This window comes from Vanacampus margaritifer, chromosome 1 (assembly GCF_051991255.1).
Source record: "Vanacampus margaritifer isolate UIUO_Vmar chromosome 1, RoL_Vmar_1.0, whole genome shotgun sequence".
Lineage (NCBI taxonomy): Eukaryota > Metazoa > Chordata > Actinopteri > Syngnathiformes > Syngnathidae > Vanacampus > Vanacampus margaritifer.
In genome coordinates this window covers 66104639-66129399 of record NC_135432.1, presented here as the reverse complement: position 1 = coordinate 66129399, position 24761 = coordinate 66104639, and the positions used below count along the sequence as shown (strand labels likewise).

The window sequence follows — 24761 nt, the reverse complement described above, 5'->3', positions numbered from 1 at the left end:
TTTTAGCACTCCCTGTAATTGAAAAAAAAAAAAAAAACAGCATCACATTCTACTTTTCCAAAGTTCTCTTCGGCTCTCGAGTAAAATTTCAACATCACTGATTAAAAGAAGTGTGTAATGAAAAGACACTTCCCTGTAAATGTAACAGTCGGTATTACTTACCCCTGGTTCTCTTCAGCTCTCGAGCAACATTTTAGCATCACAGATTGAAGGGATAGTCATGAAAATAGGTTATAAATTGTTCTTTTCTATTTTTCCCCCGAGTTCTCTTTGGCTCTCGAGTAAAAATGTAACCATCATATATCAAAGGTTTTTAAGAGTTGCTTGCATCAAGCTGCTGAAAAAAAAAATCTACTTTCATTATACACAATAATAATACAAACTCTCATATCACTTATTGCTAGTTCTCTCCAGCTCTCGGATAAAAAATAAGGTTTGAGCTTAAAGTCGCCAAGACTTGAACACTGGTTCTCTTCAGCGCTCTAGCAAAATTTTTAGTAATGCTGCTTAAAACTTTCCAACAAGGAGTTTTAATTATCTCATCGTCCATGGTTCTCTTCCACTCTCTAGCTTAAAATTTGAATGTCACAATTTGAACAAAGTCAGTCAAATCATAAACCAGCTTTGATTTTTGTTCTGTTTTGTTTGTTTTTAACGTTTCTACAAAAAGCAACTTTGTTTACATCCAACACACCCGCTTCTCTTCAACATTTTTGAAACGCCGCTTAAAGAAGTCAACTTCTCCATACTTTGAAGCCTTTAGCAAGTCTCTTCAAGTTCAAAGGAAGTGTCCGAGGCTCAGACGTCAACAGGGTACCTCGCCTTCTTTCTCTCAGTTGTGTGTGTGTGGGGGGGGGGGGGGGGGGGGGCTTACTGGCCATTCTCATGCTCAAACCAAGCTGGGGACCCCCCTTTTTCCTTAAAGGGAAAAAAAGTGTTTGCACAGCTTTTAAGATGCATAATTAGTTCTTAACATCAGAAAAGCTTCTCGGAACGGCTACAGTAGACTAGATTGAAGGCTTCAGACGGTTTTCATATTTTGATTTCAACATGTTTTGGGGATGCTTAGCAAAACAAAACAAAAAAAAAAACTCAATGCATGGGCCGAGCGCTTATTGTGTATGCAAAAAAAAAGAAGAGGTGAGATTTGACAGAGATTTTATCCATAAATGTAGTGAATCCTACTGACAGACCGTTTAGCAAATCTTTAAATGTCTGCAAAGCATCACACTGCAAATAATATACATAAAAAGTTGTTTATTTATGCATTCCTTTACAAAAGAAATCATAAAACGCTACACTTCAAAGAACTTTTTCCCGTAAACATTCAGTCTAATAATACATTCACTGCTAATTTGCATAAAACTGCATCCAACATCCATATAGCACCAGATATTCAAAATGCTATACCTACCACAATGACAACAATATGAACAGCATTAAAAGAAAAAGTCGCAGAAATGTGCAAAGTGATCTTTCATTCGAAGAGAATTTCTAAGTTGCGTGAGTTGAGTTCGTGCGTGCGTGGACTGCAAAATCGTCGACGTCACTTAAACGAAGCCAAATGGAGCGAATCGCCCCACAAATCCGTCCAAGCGAGCCTGGAGGCCGCCGGGCTCTCAAAGTGCTGGTGGCGGTGAGGCTGCAGCGGCAAGGCCGCGGGCGCGGGCGGCTGGAGGCCCCCGAGCCCGGGGAGGGCGGGGTAGTCGGCCAGGGGCAAGCGGAGCGTTCTCGGCTGATGCGCGGAGGCGCCACAGGGGGCGCCACAGGCGTCCAGCAGGCAGGCGGCGTGGAAGCGCTTGCCGTCGCCGAGCAGCAGCGGCACGACCACCCTGCGCAGCAGCCGGGGGTGCAGCAGCATCTCCGGCTGCCGCTCGTCCGCCACCCGGCCCCTCTTCATCTTGTAGCGGTGGTTCTGGAACCAGATCTTGACCTGCGTGGGCGTCAGGCTGAGCAGGCGGGCCAACTGCTCTCGCTCGGGGCCCGACAGGTAGCGCTGCTGGCGGAAGCGGCGCTCTAGCGCCACCGTCTGCGACTTGGAGAACAGCACGCGCCGCTTCTTGCTCTTCTTCGCCGCCTCGCACGGACTCGGAGGCTCGGGAAGTTCGGAAGGCTCGTCCGGCTTGGTGGAGTCCGGAGAGGCCTCCGGGCTGCTGCTGCTGCTGCCGTCGTCCCAGGCTGCGAGGAGAGGGGACGGGGAGTTTTTCATCAGCAACTTGACATTTAAGTACTGACATCATAAATAAATAAAGGCATGCCATTTGTGAAAAAAAAAAAGAAAGTCAATTGTGGAGTGGTCCAATATATACAAATCAACTAAAATCCAAAAGTTTTACAGAAAAAATAAATAATTTCATAATGTTTTAGAAACATTTCTTAAAATCTCTGATTAAAAAGGGTTATGGTAATAAATCAAGCCATATAAAACATTATTGTGATGTACCCAACTCATTAACTCATCAATTATATGTAGTCGTAAAGAAATATTTAGAAACCCAACAGGGGCCTTCACGTAAGTGATCAATTAAAAGATAACAAATTAAAAGAAATTATATAGGTCTGCAACTGATTAAAAATAGTACAAAAACGTTATTTATGCAAATGTCCAAAAATAAATCATGATTGCATGCATTACTGGGTAATTGCTCAAAAAGAAATAGTTTTCCAAAGCATTTTAAAAGGCTGTCTCTATTCAGAATAATTTAAATGATGCGAAATGCTGATATTTAATCACAATAAGGATCACTATGATAACACAAACTTTTATTTGTTAATTTCATTACTATAGGCCTACAGTATAATTAACACAAACATGCAAGTTTCCATCTAAATGAAATCATTCATCCTACAATCAATAATAATAATAATAATAATAATATTTTAATGATGATGATGATTTTACAATGCACTCATCACGCCCAGTGATGCCGTTTGATAATGTCCAACTACTGTCCTAACCTGAACTAACACAATATTTACGATGGGATTTTCATAAAAAATGAGTGGAGAACAAATAATAATGAAGTTGCATTAAAAAATATATATATATATTATACCCTTTTTAGAGTGTCATGGAGGGAATCTGTTTTCCAAACTTTTCTTTAGCCGCCACCCATCACAACTAATTACTGATTCTTTTCCTAACTTTAAAAGACCATCTTGCAAGAATTAATATTTTAATGATGAAAATGAATTAATTTTAAAAAATATATAAATAAATAAAAACTGACATTTGGGATATTTTGTCAATTCGCTACCATTTTTACATCAAAATGTGTATATAGAAAAACGACTTTTGACACATCGTCAGGAAAAACATATTTATTATTATTTTTATTCATAATTATCATATCACAAACATATTTTATAACGGAGTAAAGGGAAAAACAGCCAAACCTTTTTCAGGCAGCATCATCAACATCACAACTAATTCGTGACACTCTTAACTTTAAAAGGGGAAGGTCAACAAGATTGAACACAATTTTTGATGAAGTTACGTAAAAGTCTAGAGTTTTTCTTTTAAATATATAAGCTAATTGTATAGCATTATCTCTCTATCCATGCATGCATGCGATATGGCGTAGTATACAAAAAGGTGCACTCACACATGCAGGAGCTTGGGTCGAAGTCGAGCATCCATGAGGAGTTGGAGACGGAGGAAGATGTGGAGGAAACGGAGGTGAGTGGAGAGGTGGAGGAGGAGGTGGAGGTGGAGGTGGAGGAGAGGGGGGCGAAATGCGCCGCCGAGAAAGGTGACGACGACGCGGGCGAAGCTTTCGGGTCGAGCTCGGGCAGGTCCAGGATGCTCCGGACGGAAAAGCTGAACTTTGTGGGCGCCGCCATTTGCGCACACACCCAAAAAGGAAAAACAGAAAGAAAGAAGAGGAAGTAAAAAAAAAAAAAAAGAGTCCACCTCACCTCCAACGTATGTTTGCTCGACGCAAATAAATAATTAGGAGAGGGGAAAAAAGTAAGCACTTGAGGAGATTCCAACAAGTCCACTTGACGGGCTGCTGCGACAATGTTTACACAAACGCATCCACGCTTATATAGAACAACCCCCGCCACCTTTTTTTTTTTTTTTTTTTTTTTTGCGTGTGAATGTGGCGGCGATGGTGTCACTTGTTGCGGGAGGTGTTGACGAATGAGCGGCGAGGTGGCACAATGCGTGGAGGGAAGCCACAAGTCATCATTAGACGCGTCGCTCGTCCAAACACGTCACGCTAAATTGTCGCCACCATCAATCACCGTCTTGGGTGGCGAGTGACAACAAGAGCCCCGACGTGCTATTATCACACACACATACCCCCCCCCCCCCCACCCTTCCCAGCCTAACAACCCGCTAGCCCCCCCCCCCCCCCCTCTTGCAGCCCAAACAACGTGTCAAGCGTTTGCATACAAAGTGAGCAATTAGCGCACGGAGGCCTCCTGCGTGCACGTGGTTGAACTCCGACGCCGATGAGACAGGACGTACAGTTTGTATCTGTGTCACGCAATTATGACGACGGTGACGTCAGGCTCTTTATGATTCGGTTGGATTTCGCGACCCGTTTTGTTGACGTTGTAGGGACCCTTTCGGAATAGATTTGGTCACGTTTTTTTTGGGTGCAAAAGATGTGACGTCATGATGCATCGAAAGGGATTTATTTTCCCTTTTTTTTTTAATCTATAGTGAAGACTTTGAAGAGGCCTTTCTCACCAAATTTAGGATGATTTACGACGATTGCGGCATGAAAATGGGTAGAGAACCTGACATTTTTGGTGATTACACTAAAAGTTACTACTAACTATTTAAAAATATTAGCCTACAGTAATTGACTGGTCCGTCCGTCCGTCCCTCTATCCCTCTAATCTCGCTAGCTAGCTATCGAGCTTTCAATCTAGCTAGCTAGCTTTCAATCTAGGTAGCTAGCTTGCCATCAATGTCTATCTATCCAGCTATCCATCCATCCATATAAAATATGTAAAAAATAAACCCATGCTGTCCGTGTTTAAAACCAAACGTGGCCCTTGCCCACAAAAGTGTACACACCCCTACAAGGAAAATCTTTAAATGACTCCAATCTGGAATATTTCAATGACAGTGACATTTTAAGGCGTGTTAAATATTATTCACATCACACGTGTAAAAATATCACTTTGGGGAGTGGATGGAATGGAGTGTGCGTGTGTGTGTGTGTGTGTGGGGGGGGGGGGGGTCGTTGCAGTGCGGGTCTCCCATTGAGAGCCATGACAACATGGAACAAGCTGGGACTTATCCTGCCAACGTGGCGCACATTGTGGCGCTCATTGGGCGTCAATCAAACCAAAATGGCGACTGCCTGGAACAAATGCTTCAACGGGCCTCGACATCTTCCACCCTTTGTAAGTCCCAAACCCCCGCCCCAACCTCAGCTGGGACGACCACCCAAGAGGATTTGGGTGGCGGAGCCCACGTGCGCGCACCAAAGCTCGCGCACGCGCACTCACAACCTGCACGGGAATATAATTGAGGAAAATCTAAAATTTGGGTATTTGAATTGAATGAGCAGGAAGTTTTACATTTCAAAAGGCAATGAAATTAATCTGTTTTGTGAAAATTTTTGTTCAGCCTTCACACAATAAATCTAAAAAAGCTTGAACCAGGTTGAAAAGTTAAAAAAAAATGTATCCTACCTTACCGCGGTGGGTGAAAACATCATGAGACACGCTTGCTGCAATCTTCCATGGAGAAAAAGACTTGACCATAAAATATTGTAGGCCTATAATGCATAAAACCTAATACAGTTCAGTATAACATGTACATGAGAAAACAGCATATGAATATGTAGATAGGACAGGCCCCTTTAGCTGCGCGCCGTACGCTGATGCTATAAGCTAACGTCGCGCTGTCGTTACCTTTGTCGCCCCTGCCAACATGGCCGCCATGTAAGCACATCTGTTTGCCTGCTGTGGTCTACTGTACACCTGTGAAAACAACGGCAATCGTGACACAGCGCCTCTTACTGGCCAATTGCGGAACTAACAGACTTTGACAAGGACTGCACAAAGTGGACTTTGGAGTAGACTGGACAATATTGGCTGTCAGTTACATCCAAAGTCAACAACAATGCATTATTTACATTATTTCATAAGTAGTTGTTTTTAAAACACTAAAACTGTATTATATATATATTTTTAATTAGTATTAGTTTTTTAAACTTTTTTTTTTTTTACTTCATAAATCGTGATTATTTCAAGATTGTTAGCAAAATCTATATATTTGATTTAAAATCAAAGTCATAAAATTAAAGAGTTTATAATGACATGATGGTTGCAATAATTGTAATAAGTGACTAATTGTAATAAAAAAAAAATAGCATGTAAAAGCCAGGTACTGTAGCCTATATCGGTGTCATGTGTTTGGCTAAGTAGTACACTTCCTATTCTTCTAAAGTAACATAATAATATATTTTGAGCACTTTGACGTATAGTTTTTCAATGCACCTTTTTCAGTGTACCTTTGCTGCCCTCTACTGGACACTTCTGTGTACTGAGCTCAGCGCCTCTCACTCAAACTTGGTCATGATGTGTTTACGATTGGCCAGCAGATGGCGCCACAGCATCTCAGACCTGCCTAGACACGACAAGCGTACAAAAAGCCCAGTTTGACATGATTATGCATATTGATTAGCTAATTATTCAGTCTCATTATTTACATAACACATTTGACAATACCTTTTCAGCGTATCAATTAAAAGTAAGTATAAGTATTTTTGGAAATGGCACTTTTCTTTTTCTTACTTTTTTCAGGCATAGAAACTGCCAGTGCCTGAAGGTGAATAAAATGAGTGAATAAATAATAGATTCAATGAATGAATTAATGACGAATGAATACATGCATAAATGATTCATAGAAAAACATATTAAAAATGATTTTTTGAAATAAAATAAATACATATACATAAAAAACAAAAATCCCGATATATTAAAATATTTGAAATGTTAAATTCAGTATATATATCTATCTAACTATATATATTTTTTTCAAATAAATCAAAGAAAAAAAAATCTGAACAAAAGTTTGTTTTTGTTTTTTAAATAAAAAACATACTTCACAACAAAAACATTTTTTTTTTAGCAAGCGACTACATCCTGTCCAGTGATTGCAGGTTCGGATATTTTCAAAGGTAATCAGATCACGTGGTACAAAAGCCACCCCCTCCCCAACTCTTTAAAAAAAAAAAAAAGTAGCAGCTACTCTTGTCGTCATACGTGTTCAACTCAAGAATGCTTCACTTGCTGTCCCTTTTGGTATCAAGTCATTTCCAAAAGTGTGGCTCGGGGGGCCCAAAAGGCTCAAAATAGGATTTTGAATTATTATTTTTTTGTAATATGCAATATTTATCAGAATATGATACATGTAGCAACAACGCGTCACCTTTGGCTTTCCCTGAGCTACAAAAGTTGCATTGCGAGTCAACATGTAACACGTGTGGTGTAATGCAGGCCAGGTGTCAACATGACCCAATGATGGAGTGTGTGTGTGTGTGTGTGTGTGTGTGTGTGCGTGTACATCATCCATAGAGCAAAAAGTTAAAATGGCGACGGTGGTTATTAAGATGCACACGAAGTGTTGCAGTGGGCCGTGCACGCCAGCAAATAAGGTGAGTTTTTAAAATATTTTTTATTAAAGAACAAAATAATTTCATGTCAACAAATGACATAACCTATTACAACAGGGTTGAACATATGCCGTTTTTTATTATTATTTTTTAAAGAATATTGCTTCTCACAGCAATGACCGCTGGGGAAAAAAAAGGTCTGTTGGATTTACACAAATTGTTTTCAGTGGCTGGTGATAATGCAATTTTTAAGGATACTCCTCTAATGATATCACAAATATAATTTGAAATTTGTCATATTTATAACGAAACTATGACGGGCGCGCACAGCAAGAAAATAAATATTAATTAAAACGTGATATGAACAGTCCTTCTTATTTGAACAATAATCTATAAATATGGAATCCAATTATAAGCAAAGTGTATTTTAAATACATATAGAATTCAACTTAATGATAATATATAACATCAACGAATTTATTAATGATATTACCGATACAAGCAAAATATTATTAAATAACTAGTTTGGATATTTATAGTGTATCAAGTAGGATCATTTTTCAGTTGTTGAATACTAATAATATAAAATCGCAATAGAAGGATATGAATTGTGACCACAATACTTTTGATAATAATGACATGAATGTAAAATAATGCAACTATACTGACAGGCGTTTATCTAACTTTTTATACAAAATTTAAAAGTCTCACACGGATAATGATATTATTATTGAACGTTATTTTCCAGTAGAGGCAACATCATATTGCAGTGTTATTAATGGAGATGCTAAATGTAAATGTAAAAATACTTTTTTTTTCTTACATTGACTATTTATGAACACTGATGTAAATTAAATTTATTTGTAAATAAAGATCTCAATGCACAACGCTAAACTTCGGCGTCATATTTTGTAACTTTGGATTCCTTAACAGACGAAGCTTTTCACGTTGCACCGGAAGTTGATTTGGAAGTCACTTTTTTTTTTTTTTTAAATACTGCATGCCAAATTTCATAAAGTAAATACACAACATGCACGTACCTGCCTGCATTGCGGTGCAGGACGGTGGGGGCATCCATCCATCCATCCATCCATCCATCCATCCATCCATCCATCCAGAAAGCGTGACGGCCGTGCAGCAGGCGGGAAATCGTGCGTGTTACAAATAATGGCAACAAGCACCAGGATGCGCGCTTACGCACGCACGCACGCGTGGAAGTAAAAGCACAAAAGGACAATAAATGCATATATGAGAAATGTATCAAATGTGGAATTAGGCCGCGTGCGCTTGCTCATGTTATTTGCATTAATATCTTTCTGCACTACATTTCCACAACTATTCGAGAGTTTATTTATTATTTTTGGATTAGGCATAATGTGTGACAAGGACAACACGTTAAAATATCAATAAATGTAATATCAATACAAAAACGCAAACATGAATGAATCAATGATAAAATAGGCCTATATAGCATGTTGCTATTTTCTCACATTTTGCTGCTTCTTTAAATACGACAACCAAATTCAGATTTTTTTTTTGTTATTTATGTAATCTATTACAAAAATACAAAAAAAAAAAAATTTTTTTTTTGACACATACACACATTACGATGCATATTAAATAGATTTTCAAAGTAATTATCCCCAAAAGAATTGAAAATCAAAATAAAAGCTGAGAGCAAAATCATTCCACAGAATATGTCCAAATGTGTATTATGCTCATCGTTTGAGACCAGAATTGCATTATAATAACTGTAATTGCATTTACAGACCCAAAAATATTTTGTATGTTTTTTCTTTTTCAACCAAACCGAAAAGTCATTTTAAGCCAACAGATCCGATTATCCTCCATGACACGCTCGTTATGAAAATCGATCATGTGACATAATAATGAGTTCACATTTCACGCTCGTTTCCGGGTCACTTTTTTTTTTTTGCATTGGCGCGCGTGTGTGACTTAACGCGTTTGTTTGCAAAGGAAAATGGGTCGTTTTTGTTTGGCTTATTTGGTTCACTTAACACAAAAAAATAACAATAAAATAAACGTGAAGAGAATTGCGTGCTTGTGTGTGCGTGGAACAAGGCCTGTATATGCGTGTGAAATCTTCGCGCACCTGCAGGACTTATTTTGCTTGAAATCGAAAGCACTATGGCAAACAGATGATATGCAAATATGCATAATTAATATGCGTGCACGTGTCAGATCAAAGTGTCAAAAAACCGCACGTGGACGCACGAAAAAGTAACACGAGAGCTGAGTTGTGTTTTTTCGTGGCATTTTTAACAGCGAAATTGCTTTGGATTTTTTTAAGTGGAATTTTTCTTGGGGGGTGATGGGAGGGGGGGGGGTTATCCGCACCAATGCAGCGTGCATGTGGCCACTAGTGTACTATCAGTCTCAATAACAAACACATTGGCGGTGACATGCAGTCAGAGTGATGGTTGAGGATGGCTGGGGGGGGGGGGGGGGCGAGGGGGGGGGGTCAAGTGTCAAATCAAACTCCGCCACCAATAGCAGCGCGCCTTCCTATCTTTAAGCCAATCACATGGCGAGCACGCATGCGCAGGTCCAACCTCCGCGTTGTGCGGAGCGGATTGAAAAGTAAAAAAGCTGCTGGGAGCGTCGCGTCTTCCCCAAACGCGTCCGAGCTTCGCGTCTGCCTCGCCGAGCCTCTCTCGCCCGTCTTTGGAAAGCTTGGTGGTCGTAGGGGGGGGCTGCCGGAGCGGAGAGCAGGGCTGGTGGTTGCGGTGGAGGGTGGGGGGGCGCGGGGGGTGAGGAAGGATTAAGCCAGGATTGAGTTGTTTTGGACAAACTGGACGGGGAGCAGGAGCCGCGCAGTAGCAGCAGGGCCCTGCAGCAGCAGCAGCAGCAGCAGCAGCAGCAGCAAGCGGACGCCGCCGTGTTCCTGCTTTGCGGCTTCAACGCCAGCATGGGTGAGTCGCAACTCGGGAGCGAGCAACAAACTCGCGGGAGTGAAGTGGAAAGACGTGATTGTTGTGGGCTGATGCGTGTGTGTGTGTGTGTGTGTGTTAAAAAAAGAAAAAAGAAAAAAGGGGCTGGGGCGCTGGAAAGTTGTAAGCACGCAGCTAACTTTCATACCATTGCTGATGTTCCACCAGCACGATACGTAAAAATGGTCCATTAGATTCAAAGTGTTTATGATCATGACGTCATTCTGTGCGATGGAATTCTTACTTTGCCGTCCACATGGATGACATCATTATGGAAGATATAAGAAAAAAAAGTATGCATGTATTTTTTTTTTAAAGTTATATATATATAAAAAAAAATAGCGGCATAACATTATGCGCTTCATTCTCAGCATGGAACCATTTGTACTGATTTTTTCCATATAACGTATCGTCTCGAGCAAAGAAAGTCTCAGAATGATCCATACTAATCAAAATGGATGTCTTTTACACGTTAGCGTACACTCAAATCTCAGCATGTCAAATCTGTGTACAAATAAAGAGCAAGTCTCAGCATGCGTGACGGAGGCACCAAAATTCAAATAAATTATAAAGTTTTCACACACAAGTGTCGGCATTAAGCGTCAAGGTGCAATCATGTCCGCCGAAGAATGAGTTTTAGCGTATCTGTCTAAATTAATATATTGACACACGCTTGAGTTTCAGCATTAAGCCAAAAGACAAGACCTGCGATGACGCAAATAAAAAAAAACACTCGGCAAATGATGCATAGAAAAATAATTATTAATATTCTCAGCATGTGCGCTAATAGAATTTTATGCCGACCTTGCTTTTGTTTCAGCATGCAAAATTTTTTGTTAATTTGCAATCAGGTAAATTTTTATTTTCTGCACTCAGAACACACACACGCGCGCGCGCGCACACGCACACACACACACTTGTATCTTGCTTTATAGACACACCCAAACCCAAGTGAACGTGGAGGTACGTTCTACCTAATCCTTATGTTGGTGTTAAGTGTTCTTTACTTGAGTCTCAGCATTTGTGCACGCACAGCTATGCAAATGATGCGTTTGATAGAGTTTATGTCTCAGCATTAGGCGTGTCTACAATGGTAATTAATAAATTGGGAGTTTTTTTGTTGTTGTTGTTGTGCTGCTGCTCTTTAATCTCAACATCATGCACAAAAAAAAAAATACAATTTAAGATTGATTTGCATTTTTTGCACACAAGTCTCAGCATGATGTGAAGCATGCAGGAAATCTATTTAGCAAAGAATATATAATGCAAATGTATTTTTGGACGGTTTGGCACACTTAAGCCTCGGCATGACAGTAAAGATGCACGAATATATTATAGACATAATATTTACATTGGAGCTATTCTTTACTCTACTCGAGTCTCAGCACTGTGTAAAATAAACTATTAATTAAAATAATCAAAAGTATCTTGCAAAAAAAAGAGTCTCAGCATTGAGTGTTAAGATACATGCATGTACTTTTTGCCAAGAACAAAAAATGTGTTCATTTTGATACATTAGAGTTCCAGCATGACAACACGACATGCAAACGGTACCGATAAACAGTTACAAGTACTTCAGATGGGACGCCCGAGTTTCAGCATTGCACAAGGAACTCATATTTAACTTGAGTCTCAGCATGATGCATGAAAGTGCAGCATACCTACACGATCGGATGCACTTGAGTTCCAGCATGGTTTGATCCCGAAAGCGCTTTCATAATGCATTTGATACACTTGATATTCAGCACGACACATCCTAGTGTATATTATTATTATTTTTATTTGAATTGCTCAACATTTACGCATAGAGCAGAATTCAGCAACCATAATTGGACTTACCTTTAACTGACTCTCAGCATAATGCGTATAGCACTAATATTTGAGTCTTAGCATGATGCTACAAATTGCAGCATAGCAATTATTATTTCAGCATAAGGCAAGCACACCTGTGAAAATAAATACAATTGATCCACGCTCATTGATCTGCTTGAGCACCAGGAAAGAGGATGCATGTGGAACACAGACATGCAGTTTGAGACACTCGAGTCTCAGCATGATGCATGCAAGTCAAGCATGACAATCAAACAGACTCTATTTGGGATTCAGCATGATATACCGAACGACAGACATGCGCAAGAGTTTCATATATGCTGCACTCATGTCTCAGCATGATTTGTACAAGTGTGGCATAATGACCACCATAACGTTTGGTTTTCAGCATGACGTGTGAAAATAAATGAAATCTGGGCTTACCGTTTGATTTGCTCGAGTCTCAGCATCAACATGCACTCATCTATAAGACAAAACATTTTTGGAGTGATTTACTAGCTCGAGTCTCAGCATGATGCGCGCAATTGCAAGGGGAAAAAAAACACACCAAGAATACAGTTTTAGTGCCCTCGAGTCTGCATGATGGATGCATGCAAACGTGACAAGAACCGAGTAGAAATTTGACTCGCTGGGGAAAATAAAAATAAATGCAATATATTCTTAGTTGACTTGAGTCAGCAGACAATATTGGACTCAATTTGATCCACTCGAAGTCGCTTTGGAGGGCATAAAAAGAGCGCGTCCGCTTTGGTGCGTTGCGCCCCCGCGACTAACTTGCTCTTGTAAGGTTCCGAAATGGGTCAAATTGAAGTTAATTTGTTAAAATATATATTTTTACATATACATTTATGTTTCTAGAATTATTATTATTTACACGTTTCTACATTTTTCTTATCTACAAGTAGCTAAATTAACGTGTCGAATCTGCTGTTCTTGACCTAAAGTTTGCTAGCTCCTGATTGGTTAGTGTTGGTCAGCTGACAGGTAGTCAGGAAGACGAGTAAACAGCGTTGTTCCAGAACAAATCCGTCTCCATAAATCATCTTCCATATAAAAAGTGTTTCATTAAGCACCGACGAACCCTCACTTTTCACTCTCTCCTCTTTTAGAACCGGCCTTCGGCGAGGTGAACCAGCTGGGCGGCGTGTTCGTCAACGGCCGGCCGCTGCCCAACGCCATCCGGCTGCGCATCGTGGAGCTGGCGCAGCTCGGCATCCGGCCGTGCGACATCAGCCGGCAGCTGCGCGTCTCGCACGGCTGCGTGAGCAAGATCCTGGCGCGCTACAACGAGACCGGCTCCATCCTGCCCGGCGCCATCGGCGGCAGCAAGCCCCGCGTCACCACGCCCACCGTGGTCAAGCACATACGGACGTACAAGCAGCGCGACCCGGGCATTTTCGCCTGGGAGATCCGCGACCGGCTGCTGGCCGACGGCGTGTGCGACAAGTTCAACCTGCCGTCCGTCAGCTCCATCAGCCGCATCCTGCGCAACAAGATCGGCGGCCTGCAGGCACATCAGGGCCCCTACGAGTCGGCCAAGCTGCAGCAGGCGCATGCGCAGACGCACCCACACGCGCACCCTGCGCCGCAGACCGCCGCCGCCGGGCTGCCCTACAACCACTTGTACTCGTACCCCGGCTCCAAAGTGGCCACGCCGCCCGGCATGCCCGCGCTCCCCGGACACATGCACGCCATGCACCGGATTTGGCCCTCGTCGCACTCGGTCACGGACATTCTGGGGATCCGGTCCATTACCGAGCAGCAAAGTAAGCTGCCTGCAAGTGTGTGTGAGTGAGTGAGTGTGTTTCTCTAATCGGCTTTTTCCAGCTTGCTGCCGACATTGGGCTTATTTCATGCTTTAAAAAGTGTGGTTATCATTTTTTGGGGCGGCGTCATGCGTGCGTAAAAGCGCACGAATCCAAATCCAAAAAGCTGCCATCGCTTTTTCTGGAAAGATGGGAAACACCATCCAGAGTAAATCAATACTAATACTCAATGTCAACACGAGATTTGGTTTGCTGGGGTAGTTCCCAAGGAGGCGGGAGGGGGGGGGGGGGGGTTGTCAGGCCCGCTGTCAGGCTCCTTTCGCGGCTTGGTTCGGAGCTGAAACCCGGAGCTGAGGCCCACGCCAGAAATTTGGGGCAGAAGATGAATTTGCGCGCGCAATTTGAGCAGATGTGTGACGCTTTGAGATAATACATCTCGAGGAGGAGTTTGAATAATCATTTTCAAAAGTGACATCAAAAATAAGTGTCTGTTTTGTAGAATTTAAACCGTGAGAATTTTTAGGACACACATTTTACGACAGTTTTGGGGGTAAAAAGAGTATTAAGACGAGCTACTGACGTCACATTGTATTCCCCACCAAGTTAGTGAGATTTCTTAAGATGCACTTAACAAGGACAATTTCAATTTAGAGTCCTAAGATAAATACATACAGAAATAGGCCCTGAATTAATAATAATTCAATACGAATAAAGAATGCACATTTCGCAAATGCATAACAAAATTATAATTACAAGACATTAATTGCGCAGCTCTTGTGTGCAAATTATATTTTATTCATATTGACTTCTCAATTATAAATGTTTTGGTAGCCTATATTTCATTTCGGATTTCTGAAATTTGCTCCTGTTGACCAAAAACTATTTAAAAAAAAAAATAACATTTGCTATATAAAAAATATAAATAAATCTGACGTGTTTTTTTCCCATCTGTAACACGAGAAAAAAAGGTTATAGACAAAAGTAGCCCAAATCTAAATAAATATAGACTTGATTATGGAAACAAACTTTTTTTTGACGTTGCAGTAGAGAAATAAATATTGTGCAAACAACTCACAACGTTTTAAGAAAAGAAAAAAAATACAGCTACTGTAATCAAAAGTGCTGTTGACTTCAAGCGGTTTGAGTCACGAATCAGATTGAATGTTGCACAAAATACATTTCCCTATTTTGCATTGCTTGATATGACGCTTAGTCTGGTTTTCAAAATGAGCAAATCCTTTTAATTTGAGAAGACAGCTTTGACTGACAACATGCGACTTTGTCTTGTCTATAGAATACACACACTACAAATCGCTCGCACACACACACTTGTCGTTTGGGAAACATGATTTTATATTTTAAAGACAGGTGAAAGGATGTTTTAAATCGTCCAAAGCAGACACAATCTTCCGGATTGCAAACAAGCTCAAGTGTGGTGACGTAAGGATTTCGTGATTTATTAATTTTCATTCGATGTAATACATGTTTATTTTTTTAAATTAAATACAAAATAGTAAATACTACACAATTTTCTAAAATATTGATCGTTTCGACAATTTTATCCTTGTAGCCTATACGGGGAAGTATGTGTGTTTATTAAATAATTTAATATAAGTGTGAATTAAAATAAAACCGAACAACATGGCTACTAGAAACAAAAGGTAGAAATTTGCATAGCCTAAATAAAATAATCCATTACGCCGCAAAAACAAAAAACGAACTTTCAAATGTGAACGATTACGTCAAATGTGACTAAAGGAAGAAGACGAGAAATCGAAAAGTGACTGAAAATAAAATTGTAAAATCAAAAACTATGTGCGTAGAATGAGTTTATATGACCAATACGAATTCATTAAAAAAAAAAAGTGATCTGGATGTGCAATAACTAATGAAAATGTGAGGGAAAAAAAACAATCAAGTATGATTGAAATGGGGTAAAACAACAAAGCAGTCGGAATCTCTATATTTGGATCAACAACAAATATTAAAATTGTTATGTACGGCAGATTACGGCATTGCAAATGTTGACGTGACTTCAGGCCATAAAAGTGTCATTCACTTTTCGAATGAAATGCTATTTTTGATTCGAGTCATATTAGTTTGGCGCACGTGCGGCCTGATTTGAATGAACGAGGCCTTATTGGATGACGTCACCCTCGACAATTTTGACAGGACGCAGCCACAGGCGCAAACATGAATTCAACCGATCATTTGTCAGAGACATTTTTAATCAAATGGTACGTTGTCAGGCAGGGAGGGGGCGGGGTTATTTCCAGTCAATAAATAAATGATGCTGACTGACCCCCCCCCCCCCCCCCCCACACACACACACACAGGGCCTCATCACGCTCTAAACCCAACAAGTCTGCTCATGCCTGCCTCGATGCCACACAGCTCATTCTTGATCATATTTCATAACCCCCACCCACACACTAGCACAAATAATCCACAAAATCAATAAGCGACTCATGCACGTGCGATTTTTATTGCACTTAATGCGTCCCAGGACATAATAAAACGATTGCATGTGTTTTCTTTGAGTTACTTCCAGTTGAAATGTAATAATAACCGGACACAACATTAGGGACATCTGCAAGCCTGCAATGACATTCGAGACCAGTGCCGTATAAAAAAAAGCGTTTAAATAAAAAATAAATAATAAAAACTTTTGCCGGCGTTTATTATTTGATTTGAAAGTTCCAGCGAGGTGAAACCATATCAGGTCATATCGAGGGCTCTTCCTGTGCATTTCGGCAACAAGTGGGCAAATAAGGTGTCAAAATATTTAAAATAAGTCATTTAAATTGATCAACCGGGGACAATATTAAAAACACCTATAACGAGACCTACATAAAAAATGTATTCGTTTTTACACTTGCCATCGGTTATCATTAGACTTGAACCTCGCAGCGATGTATAACAGCGCCAGGTCACACAAAGAGGATGTTCCTTATCATTCGGGGTGAGGTGAATCACCCACAAAATATTGGAAACAAGCTTTTAGCATGATGTAAATGCCAAATATACAGGCATGCGCGGCCGCATTGGGCGCCATTTTGAGTCCTGTGGCAAAATACGATGCAAAGATTAGAAACGTTTAGATTTGTATTTATTTATCGATAAAGAAGAATTATGAATATTGGATTTTAAATGTTTTATTCGTTTTGAAAACAGCACAACCCCGGGAGACAAAAGTACTCACTTTGTGTACTCATACAACTTGTGTAAAAACAAACTGGTAAAAATCCAAGTCTTCGAATTCAACTCTTTCACTCGAGTCCAAAGTACAACCTCTGAAAAATATTTCACCACAGACACAAAAAAAATCTACTTCCACAACTTTCAAACTGGCGCAAAGAGCAAATAAATAAGATTTTTGACCTGAAGTTTAATTTGTGTTTAGAATTGGTAAACATTTTCCTAACAAAGTACAAACATGCTACTCTGCGTATTGATTTTGTTCGTCTGTACTTTGGTTGAGTATTTACGCTTCAGATTTTTTTCTTCAATTTGTACTTTTTGCTTTTCTTTGCCAAAATAGGCAACCTATACTTTTTTAAAATAGTGATTAAAAACCAGGACAGCATCTGGAAAAAAAATGGAGGCAAATGCGTTGTGGCTTGTGCCAGCCTAAAAACCAACAGCTTCTGACATTGAAAAATTCTGTCTAATCTGAAAAAAAAAAAACAACAAAAAAACACACACATACGAGATATGTAGGAAAGGATTCAAAACTTGTCACTAAAGATATATTTGAAATCTAAACTACAAGTTTTTGCTTACCCTCAAGTCTGGAAGGATTCTTGATGTTTTTCCCGACTCCAAAACGAGCTCAGTTAAGATTGAGAAAGGGGGAAGCAAAAAAAAAACACATGGGTCGGGGATATTCTTCTCAGGCAGGAACTGTCAGATGCTCAGGGTATTGTGAGCAGCTGCGTTGTCATGGTGACAACTCTCGCCTCTTCTCGCGCGCACTGAACAAAGCAAATGGCGCAGGATCTCATTTCACATTCGCTGATTGATGTCTGGCCGACAATGAAATAACTAATTTGTCAGTTGCTGGGTATATAATTGACATGAAAAATTAATTTCCAATTTTGTATTGAAGTACATTTCAGTCTATAATTTTAAAAACTTTTAAAGGATTTTGCCACAAAACCTAAAAAGTCTACAAATGTTCATAATTATAAAAATATGCATACATCTTTGCATCATTTGTTGTCAAAACTTCAGCCTAGCCCCGAAATGGCGCCGAATCAGGGCGAGAAAGACTTCCTCATTTGACAGTTACATCACAGGCAAAGCTTGTGTGTAATAGTTTGGTGATTTCTGCCTGCCCCGATTTATTAGGAACAGCTCCTGGATGAGACCTGGCGCGGTTGTATGTCGCCGAGACGACCAAGCGCAAAAATAACCGCTGGCAAATGTAAAAATTGACATATTTCTCATCAGGCTCTCATTACGCGTGCAGGTGTTACCGTTGACTGTGGCCGCAGTTCGAACATGAGTTGAATCTTATTTTAAATGATCTTTTAAATAAAATATCTGTATTTCTACTTAAGTATATAGAGAATAAGTACTTTTGCTAAATTGTGCAGGCCTACCACAACATAGATGGAAAATCAGCTTAGCAAAGCCGCCATCTTGTGTCTGTCGGAGCATTTCATTGGATTTAACGGAGCTTTCTTTTACTTTCTTTTGTCACCCACCGGAACAGACGCCGAGTGGCTCGCCCACAGCGAGCAGCTGTGTCACAGCAGCCAGCATCCCGGCCTCCCGGCGGCCCACCACCCGAGCGTCAGCCTCCACGGCGTACAGCGGCACCACGTCGGCCTCTGTGACCGCACACACATGGCGGCCGCCGCCGCCGCCGCGGCCGCGGGCCAATGGCAGCTGTGACGGCGGGCTGTCGGACTCGCAAGGCCGCAACGTCGTCCGCCCGGCGGCCATGACATCCGCGATGACTATTTTTCTTAAATGAAGGACTACGGGATTTTATTTTTACCTCTTTTTTTTTTTAAATGTAATTGTTGAACTTCCGACGTGGCCGCGAACGCACCACGGAATACTACGCGACAGGTGGACCTTAAACTGCATTCCACGCGCATGCGCAGAACTTCTATCGCCGTTCCAACGACAAAAGGGGGAAATGTTGCATTCAGGGTGCTTTATAATAATGGCATTTTCTACTTTTGTATGATTTATGTATCTTCTTAAGGCATTGATTCCCAACCTTTTGGCCAAGGCACATACTTAACAGCAAATGGAGAAGATCAATACCTTCTAGCAAAGATATATATTTGATTAAATAATAGAATTTCAAATTCATCCTGTCGACCTTATGTTGTGTTACAATTTTAACAAATGTCATAAGTGCATGCACAAGTTAATGATTTACCGTCTGCCATCTAGTAGAAGTACATGTAGTTGTCCTTTCCATCACTATACTTCACTGGCATAGATAGTTGAAGAAATACCCATTATTTACAATAAACAGTATTCACATCAATAAAGGGAAATGGGATTATTTCCCACAGCACGCGAATGTGCCACGGTACACTGGTTGGGAATCACTGTATTAACGGAGCAAAAAGAAAACAAACATCTAGCACCCCGTTGTTTTTATCTTATTTGTTATTATTTATTAGAATAAAAGGTACGTAGAATGAAGTGCAATTAATCGTCACTTGGCGTATGTACGTTCGTTGTTGGCGGAATTCTCAGCAGTGACAATTGACACATGATGTTGCACAATGAAATTGAATGTATCTTATTAAATTGTTTGGCTGTTTTGGACCTTTAAAATTTGTCACGTTATTGTGAAGACAAAAAGCTAAAGTGAGATCAATGAGGACAGGAAACACATTGTTTAAGGCAAAAAACAACCTTTTTCATACATCTTTTTTTTTTACTGTAAATTTTTCAAAAGTTAACTTTGGTAACACTTTTTTTTTATTGGTAACGAGTGTTTCTACATGGTACTGTATATAAACTCTACAAAATGTTTTTTATTTTTCAAATATTTTTGGTTATAATAATTTAATTTGTAAAATCTTATTTAGTGCACATGAATCCCTTAAATCATTTGGATTCCTAGGGGTTACATTTGGTTTATTTAAAGTACTTTAATTATGTATCTGTAGTTGTGCATACTTGGCACAATATTCAGTTTTATGTTGAAGGCAACAGCGGATTCATCAAATACATTTTATTTTGAAGGGGAAAATATATGCTACATTGCTTTGTCATTTTTTGAAATTTGTTTTGAAGAGGAGACGCTAGAAATGCGGCAGAGGGTTACTAAATTATTATTTTTTTAAAACATTTTTATTTTGAAGAATATATATATATATATAAAAATCTTATTTAGTACAATTTTCCGTCTAGTTTCAAAGATTAGCGTTGCATTCAGGGGCATGCAAAATGCAGTAAATCTGAGCACCGGGAGGCCTTCAAACTCATTCGACACGTGAGCCACATGCAAAACCTCAAAAAAGATGCAAAAACACTTTGGAAGGACACTTAGTGAGAAGGTGTCAAGTGTCATAAATAATCCTACAAGGCATGTTGAAACAGGAAGTGGGGGTGGTGGGGGGGGGGGGTGATGAATATTTTAGAAAAAAAAACACGCTCACCTGTTGCTGACTTTACCTGCCGGAGAGATTTTTGTTGCGGCATAAACAGACGGCTGGCGGCTGCCACAGTGTCAACAGTCAGATTTGACTTGGAAAGTGCTCGTCCCCGCATGCAGTGGTCACGGACCGTTGCTTCAGGCTTCGGAAAGGGGGGGGGGGGGGTAATATTTGGCATCATCGAAATGAGGAGTGTTGAAAATGATCCATGGATAAGGCTTCTTTTTGTCTTTCAACCCTACATCGTTGCCCAGACATTCAGTCTAAAGACGGGAGATTGTTGTCACGTTACTTGCCAGAAATTCCTTCAATGTCACCGTCAGCCTCTTGGCGGCGTTCCTGAGCAGTTTCTTCTCGTCTTTTTGGAGGTTACCTTCTGACTTCACTGGATTGTCACTTCATTCTCAGAATTCTGAATTTGAAATGAGAAGAATAGTAGCACTAATAAAGTCAGAATTCTGAGATTAAAGTCAGAATTCGGACTTTAAAGTCAGAATTCTGAGAATAAAAATCACTTTAATCTCAGAATTCTGACTTTGAAGTGAGAATAATAGTAGCACTAATAAAGTCTGAATTTTGAGATTAAAGTCGGAATTCGGACTTTAAAGTCAGAATTCTGAGAATAAAAATCACTTTAATCTCAGAATTCTGACTTTGAAGTGAGAAGAATAGTAGCACTAATAAAGTCAGAATTCTGAGATTAAAGTCAGAATTCGGACTTTAAAGTCAGAATTCTGAGAATAAAAATCACTTTAATCTCAGAATTCTGACTTTGAAGTGAGAATAATAGTAGCACTAATAAAGTCTGAATTTTGATATTAAAGTCAGAATTCTGAGATTAAAGTCGGAATTCGGATTTTAAAGTCAGAATTCTGAGAATAAAAATCACTTTAATCTCAGAATTCTGACTTTGAAGTGAGAATAATAGTAGCACCAATAAAGTCTGAATTTTGAGATTAAAGTCAGAATTCGGACTTTAAAGTTGGAATTCCGACTTTAAAGTCAGAATTCTGAGAATAAAAATCACTTTAATCTCAGAATTCTGACTTTGAAGTGAGAATAATAGTAGCACTAATAAAGTCTGAATTTTGAGATTAAAGTCAGAATTCGGATTTAGTCGGAAAGAGGATCAAAATCAGAGAGAATTCTGAGAAAAAAAGTGAGAATCCTGCCAACCCTTTTTTCTCTCCACTGGCCCTAATCTGCTTCCGTAGTTTATAGGTCACATTAATGGAGGAAAAAAAATTGAAATGATTTATCAAACTTTTAAATCTTGTCAGATTTATGCCTCCTTGGCATGCATACAAACTATAAATATATGATCATAACTATACGAACTTTTCCTATGTAGGGCACCATTTCGCACACTTACCAGTTGAAACCAGTTAAAGGGGAAGTCAACCCAAATATTTCCTTTAAAAAATGTGCGAAGCAGCCCCGCTAGTCTAAAACAGGGTTTTCTAATGAATATTTCCTATGCGGAAGACGAGTTTATCCATGTCAGGGGATTTTGCCACATGCTGTCGACTTAAAATAACATCACAGTTGCTCAGGGCGTAACGACCAATCATGGCTCGAAAAAAAAAAAAAGCCGGAAAAAAAAACAAAACATACAGGTGAGCCGGTAAAAGTGTGAAAAGGGGAAAGTCAGTCCAGCTGCGGCGTAACCAGTCGGGTGGTCTCCGGGGAGCCGAACTTGACACGATCGCAACAAAATGTCCGCCCACTAGCTGCCAGCTATTTGCCTCAATACGCTTGCACGTATGAATAATATTAATGGTTAAAAGCGCCTGCGCGCGCCAAAGCCTGTCAAGACGCACGATTGAAATATTACGGAGACGGCGGATGAGGCGTGGCGAAGGAAAGGCGCGAGATTTACGGTGGGAGGAAGGTGCGGCGGGAATTCGGATGTCTCGGAAACAAACGAACGGCGCCCAATGGCGAAGACGGCGGGTTACGATGTCATCAGTCGCCCCCCCCCAGGGCCGCATCCCAATGTCAGGGGGCGTTCAAATTGCTGCCAGCGCGAAGACACAAGCATTCATTTCAGTGGTGCAACATTTCTGGCACCATGACTCGATTAGTCAACCGTTTCTTGCGTGTAGCCATTCGCAATGCATGTCAAATGTGAGCAACAATCGGATGCAAAACAGCCACTTTGAAATTTTTCAGTTTGTCAGACTTAAAACGATTACCTGCGCGATACTTGTTTGTCATTCCGTTGTTATGATAAGGGCCCGACTGATATGGATTTTTTTTTAGACTGATAACTGATTAATCAATCAATTCATTAAAAAAAATTAATAGAATAACTTCTTACAACAGTAAAGATATGAATCACCGGCAGACCATTTGACATTTTTTTTTTTTAAATACTTTGTCCTTTGGTATTTTTTTAACTTTACAACCGAGACATGTGTAAATAATATGTAATAATAATAATAATGTAAAAAAAAAAATTAAAAAAAAAGGAAAAATTGACCCTTTATTTATCGGCCGATTTGATCTCGTGATGATAGTTCAATTAAATTTAAAAAAATGAGGATAGAAGGAAACGCTGAAAAAGAGGCAATCACATGTTTGTGTCCAATTTAAAAAAAACCTTAAAGTAAATTTGCGTCACTTTGCGATGAACGACAAAGTAAATGCTGGATGTTAAGGAAGTTCCTTCATGAGTTATTTTTTTTTTTTAATGATATAAAAGTTTTCATTTGGGGTGGCAAATAAAAATGTTGCAGATCTTTACCGTTGAACCAACCAGTTTTGTTGATTTTTAATTATTTTTTTGTTTGAGTTATTTGAAAAACTTCATTCACATTGATGCCGTTTTTGTTGATTATTTTTGATGTCGCTCGTCTTCCCGTACCACCAACAACCCCGAAATGGGAGCGACTTGAAATTTCATGGGGGGGGGGGAAAAACAAACATGCAACAACAAAGCCAACCATGTGGAAAAAAAGTGCTCCAAACACACCCAAGTGATCGAAACAAGTGATCAAAAGTGACTTTTTATTCATTTTTTTTGGCAATAGCTGCAACTACACATCAGCTCTCTTCATAAAAAAAGGCAATTATGACAAATTGTTCAATTCACATTTGGCTGATTAAAACGAAAAAAATTAAAATGAACGGATTCGATTGAATGAGGATTACTGAAATGTTTTTTTTTCTTTCTTCTAAATAAAACAGACTTTTCTTTTCTTTGTGCTGTTTGACAGGACCACCTCCAACAACAACGACGAGGCACTTGAACTTTCATGGGTGAGAAACAAACAACATCAAAAGCAACCGTGTGAAAAAGTGCTCCGAACACACACAAGTGAGGGGGAAAAAAAAAAAAGACAATACAAATGATCCAGTAAAGAAAAAAAAAAAAAATCAATCATGCAACAGCTAAAAACGACCGTGCTCTCTATCTTAACATACTTTTAAAAACGTGTACGTGCTGAATTTGTGAATTAACTTCAAAATGCAACTAAACGATTATTTTTTTTTAATGGGTCCCAAGCACAAGTCCTAACATTGTATGATTCACAGTGCAAATAGAATATTTTCATACTCTGGCAGTTTCCGTTTGAGACGTTTTGTTGACAAGTGAACGTCACGACATTTCTCCTGAGTTCTTGAATTAAAGTTTCAGAGGATTTTTTTGAAGACAAAAATACTGTATGGCGTTTAGCAAGTATTGATTTGGTTTATAAAAAAAAAAAAAGGGCAAATAGACCTTAAAAAACTGCATTTGGATTCATATTGAAGATACTTCATAAAAGAAAGATACATTTTCATTAGAGGTATTAGGACAACAATCCCAAAAGGCACTTTTTTCTTCTTTTTTTTTTTTTGGTCGTTGCCATGTCTTTACCAGTTTCTCTGGAGCCATCCGGACACGTACTCGTACACCAGCAGCATCACAGCGCCACCTGTGGTCAAAAGAACAACAAGATAATGACATCTGCTAACATATTTAATGGGTGGGGGGGGGGGGGGTCTAAATGTTAC

General features: G+C 39.7%; 3 protein-coding genes across 8 annotated transcripts in view; 1 reads left to right on the top strand and 2 right to left on the bottom strand.

The window, feature by feature from the left end:
• Positions 1 to 1237: 1237 nt before the first annotated feature.
• Positions 1238 to 9807, bottom strand: nkx2.9 (NK2 transcription factor related, locus 9 (Drosophila)). 5 transcript variants are annotated; one of them, XM_077562643.1, is made up of 6 exons: positions 8624 to 9806; positions 6466 to 6595; positions 5878 to 5946; positions 5656 to 5757; positions 3606 to 3825; positions 1238 to 2178 (listed from the first exon to the last, which is right to left on the bottom strand). In XM_077562643.1, the coding sequence occupies exons 3-6, from the start codon at positions 5905 to 5907 to the stop codon at positions 1547 to 1549; spliced, it is 984 nt and encodes a 327-aa protein (XP_077418769.1). In that variant the 5' UTR covers positions 5908 to 5946; positions 6466 to 6595; positions 8624 to 9806; the 3' UTR covers positions 1238 to 1546. The 5 variants fall into 5 exon arrangements, with proteins under 5 accessions (XP_077418769.1, XP_077418771.1, XP_077418770.1 ...); XM_077562645.1 differs by having other exon boundaries at positions 6480 to 6595; XM_077562644.1 differs by having other exon boundaries at positions 6466 to 6591.
• A 380-nt stretch (positions 9808 to 10187) lies between these two features.
• pax9 (paired box 9) lies at positions 10188 to 19935 on the top strand. Of its 2 annotated transcripts, none has more exons than XM_077562648.1 (3): positions 10188 to 10516; positions 13474 to 14151; positions 18848 to 19935. In XM_077562648.1, exons 1-3 carry the CDS (start codon positions 10513 to 10515, stop codon positions 19027 to 19029), a joined length of 864 nt encoding a protein of 287 aa, XP_077418774.1. In that variant the 5' UTR covers positions 10188 to 10512; the 3' UTR covers positions 19030 to 19935. The 2 variants fall into 2 exon arrangements, with proteins under 2 accessions (XP_077418774.1, XP_077418775.1); XM_077562649.1 differs by having other exon boundaries at positions 10334 to 10516; positions 13474 to 14130.
• Positions 19936 to 23757: 3822 nt separating this feature from the next.
• The window catches only part of slc25a21 (solute carrier family 25 member 21), an 89984-nt gene continuing 88980 nt past the window's right edge, over positions 23758 to 24761 (bottom strand). The window contains exon 11 of the mRNA XM_077562641.1: positions 23758 to 24682. Coding sequence (XP_077418767.1) covers positions 24621 to 24682 — 62 coding nt within the window. The 3' untranslated portion in view covers positions 23758 to 24620. The remainder of the gene's footprint in view (positions 24683 to 24761) is intronic.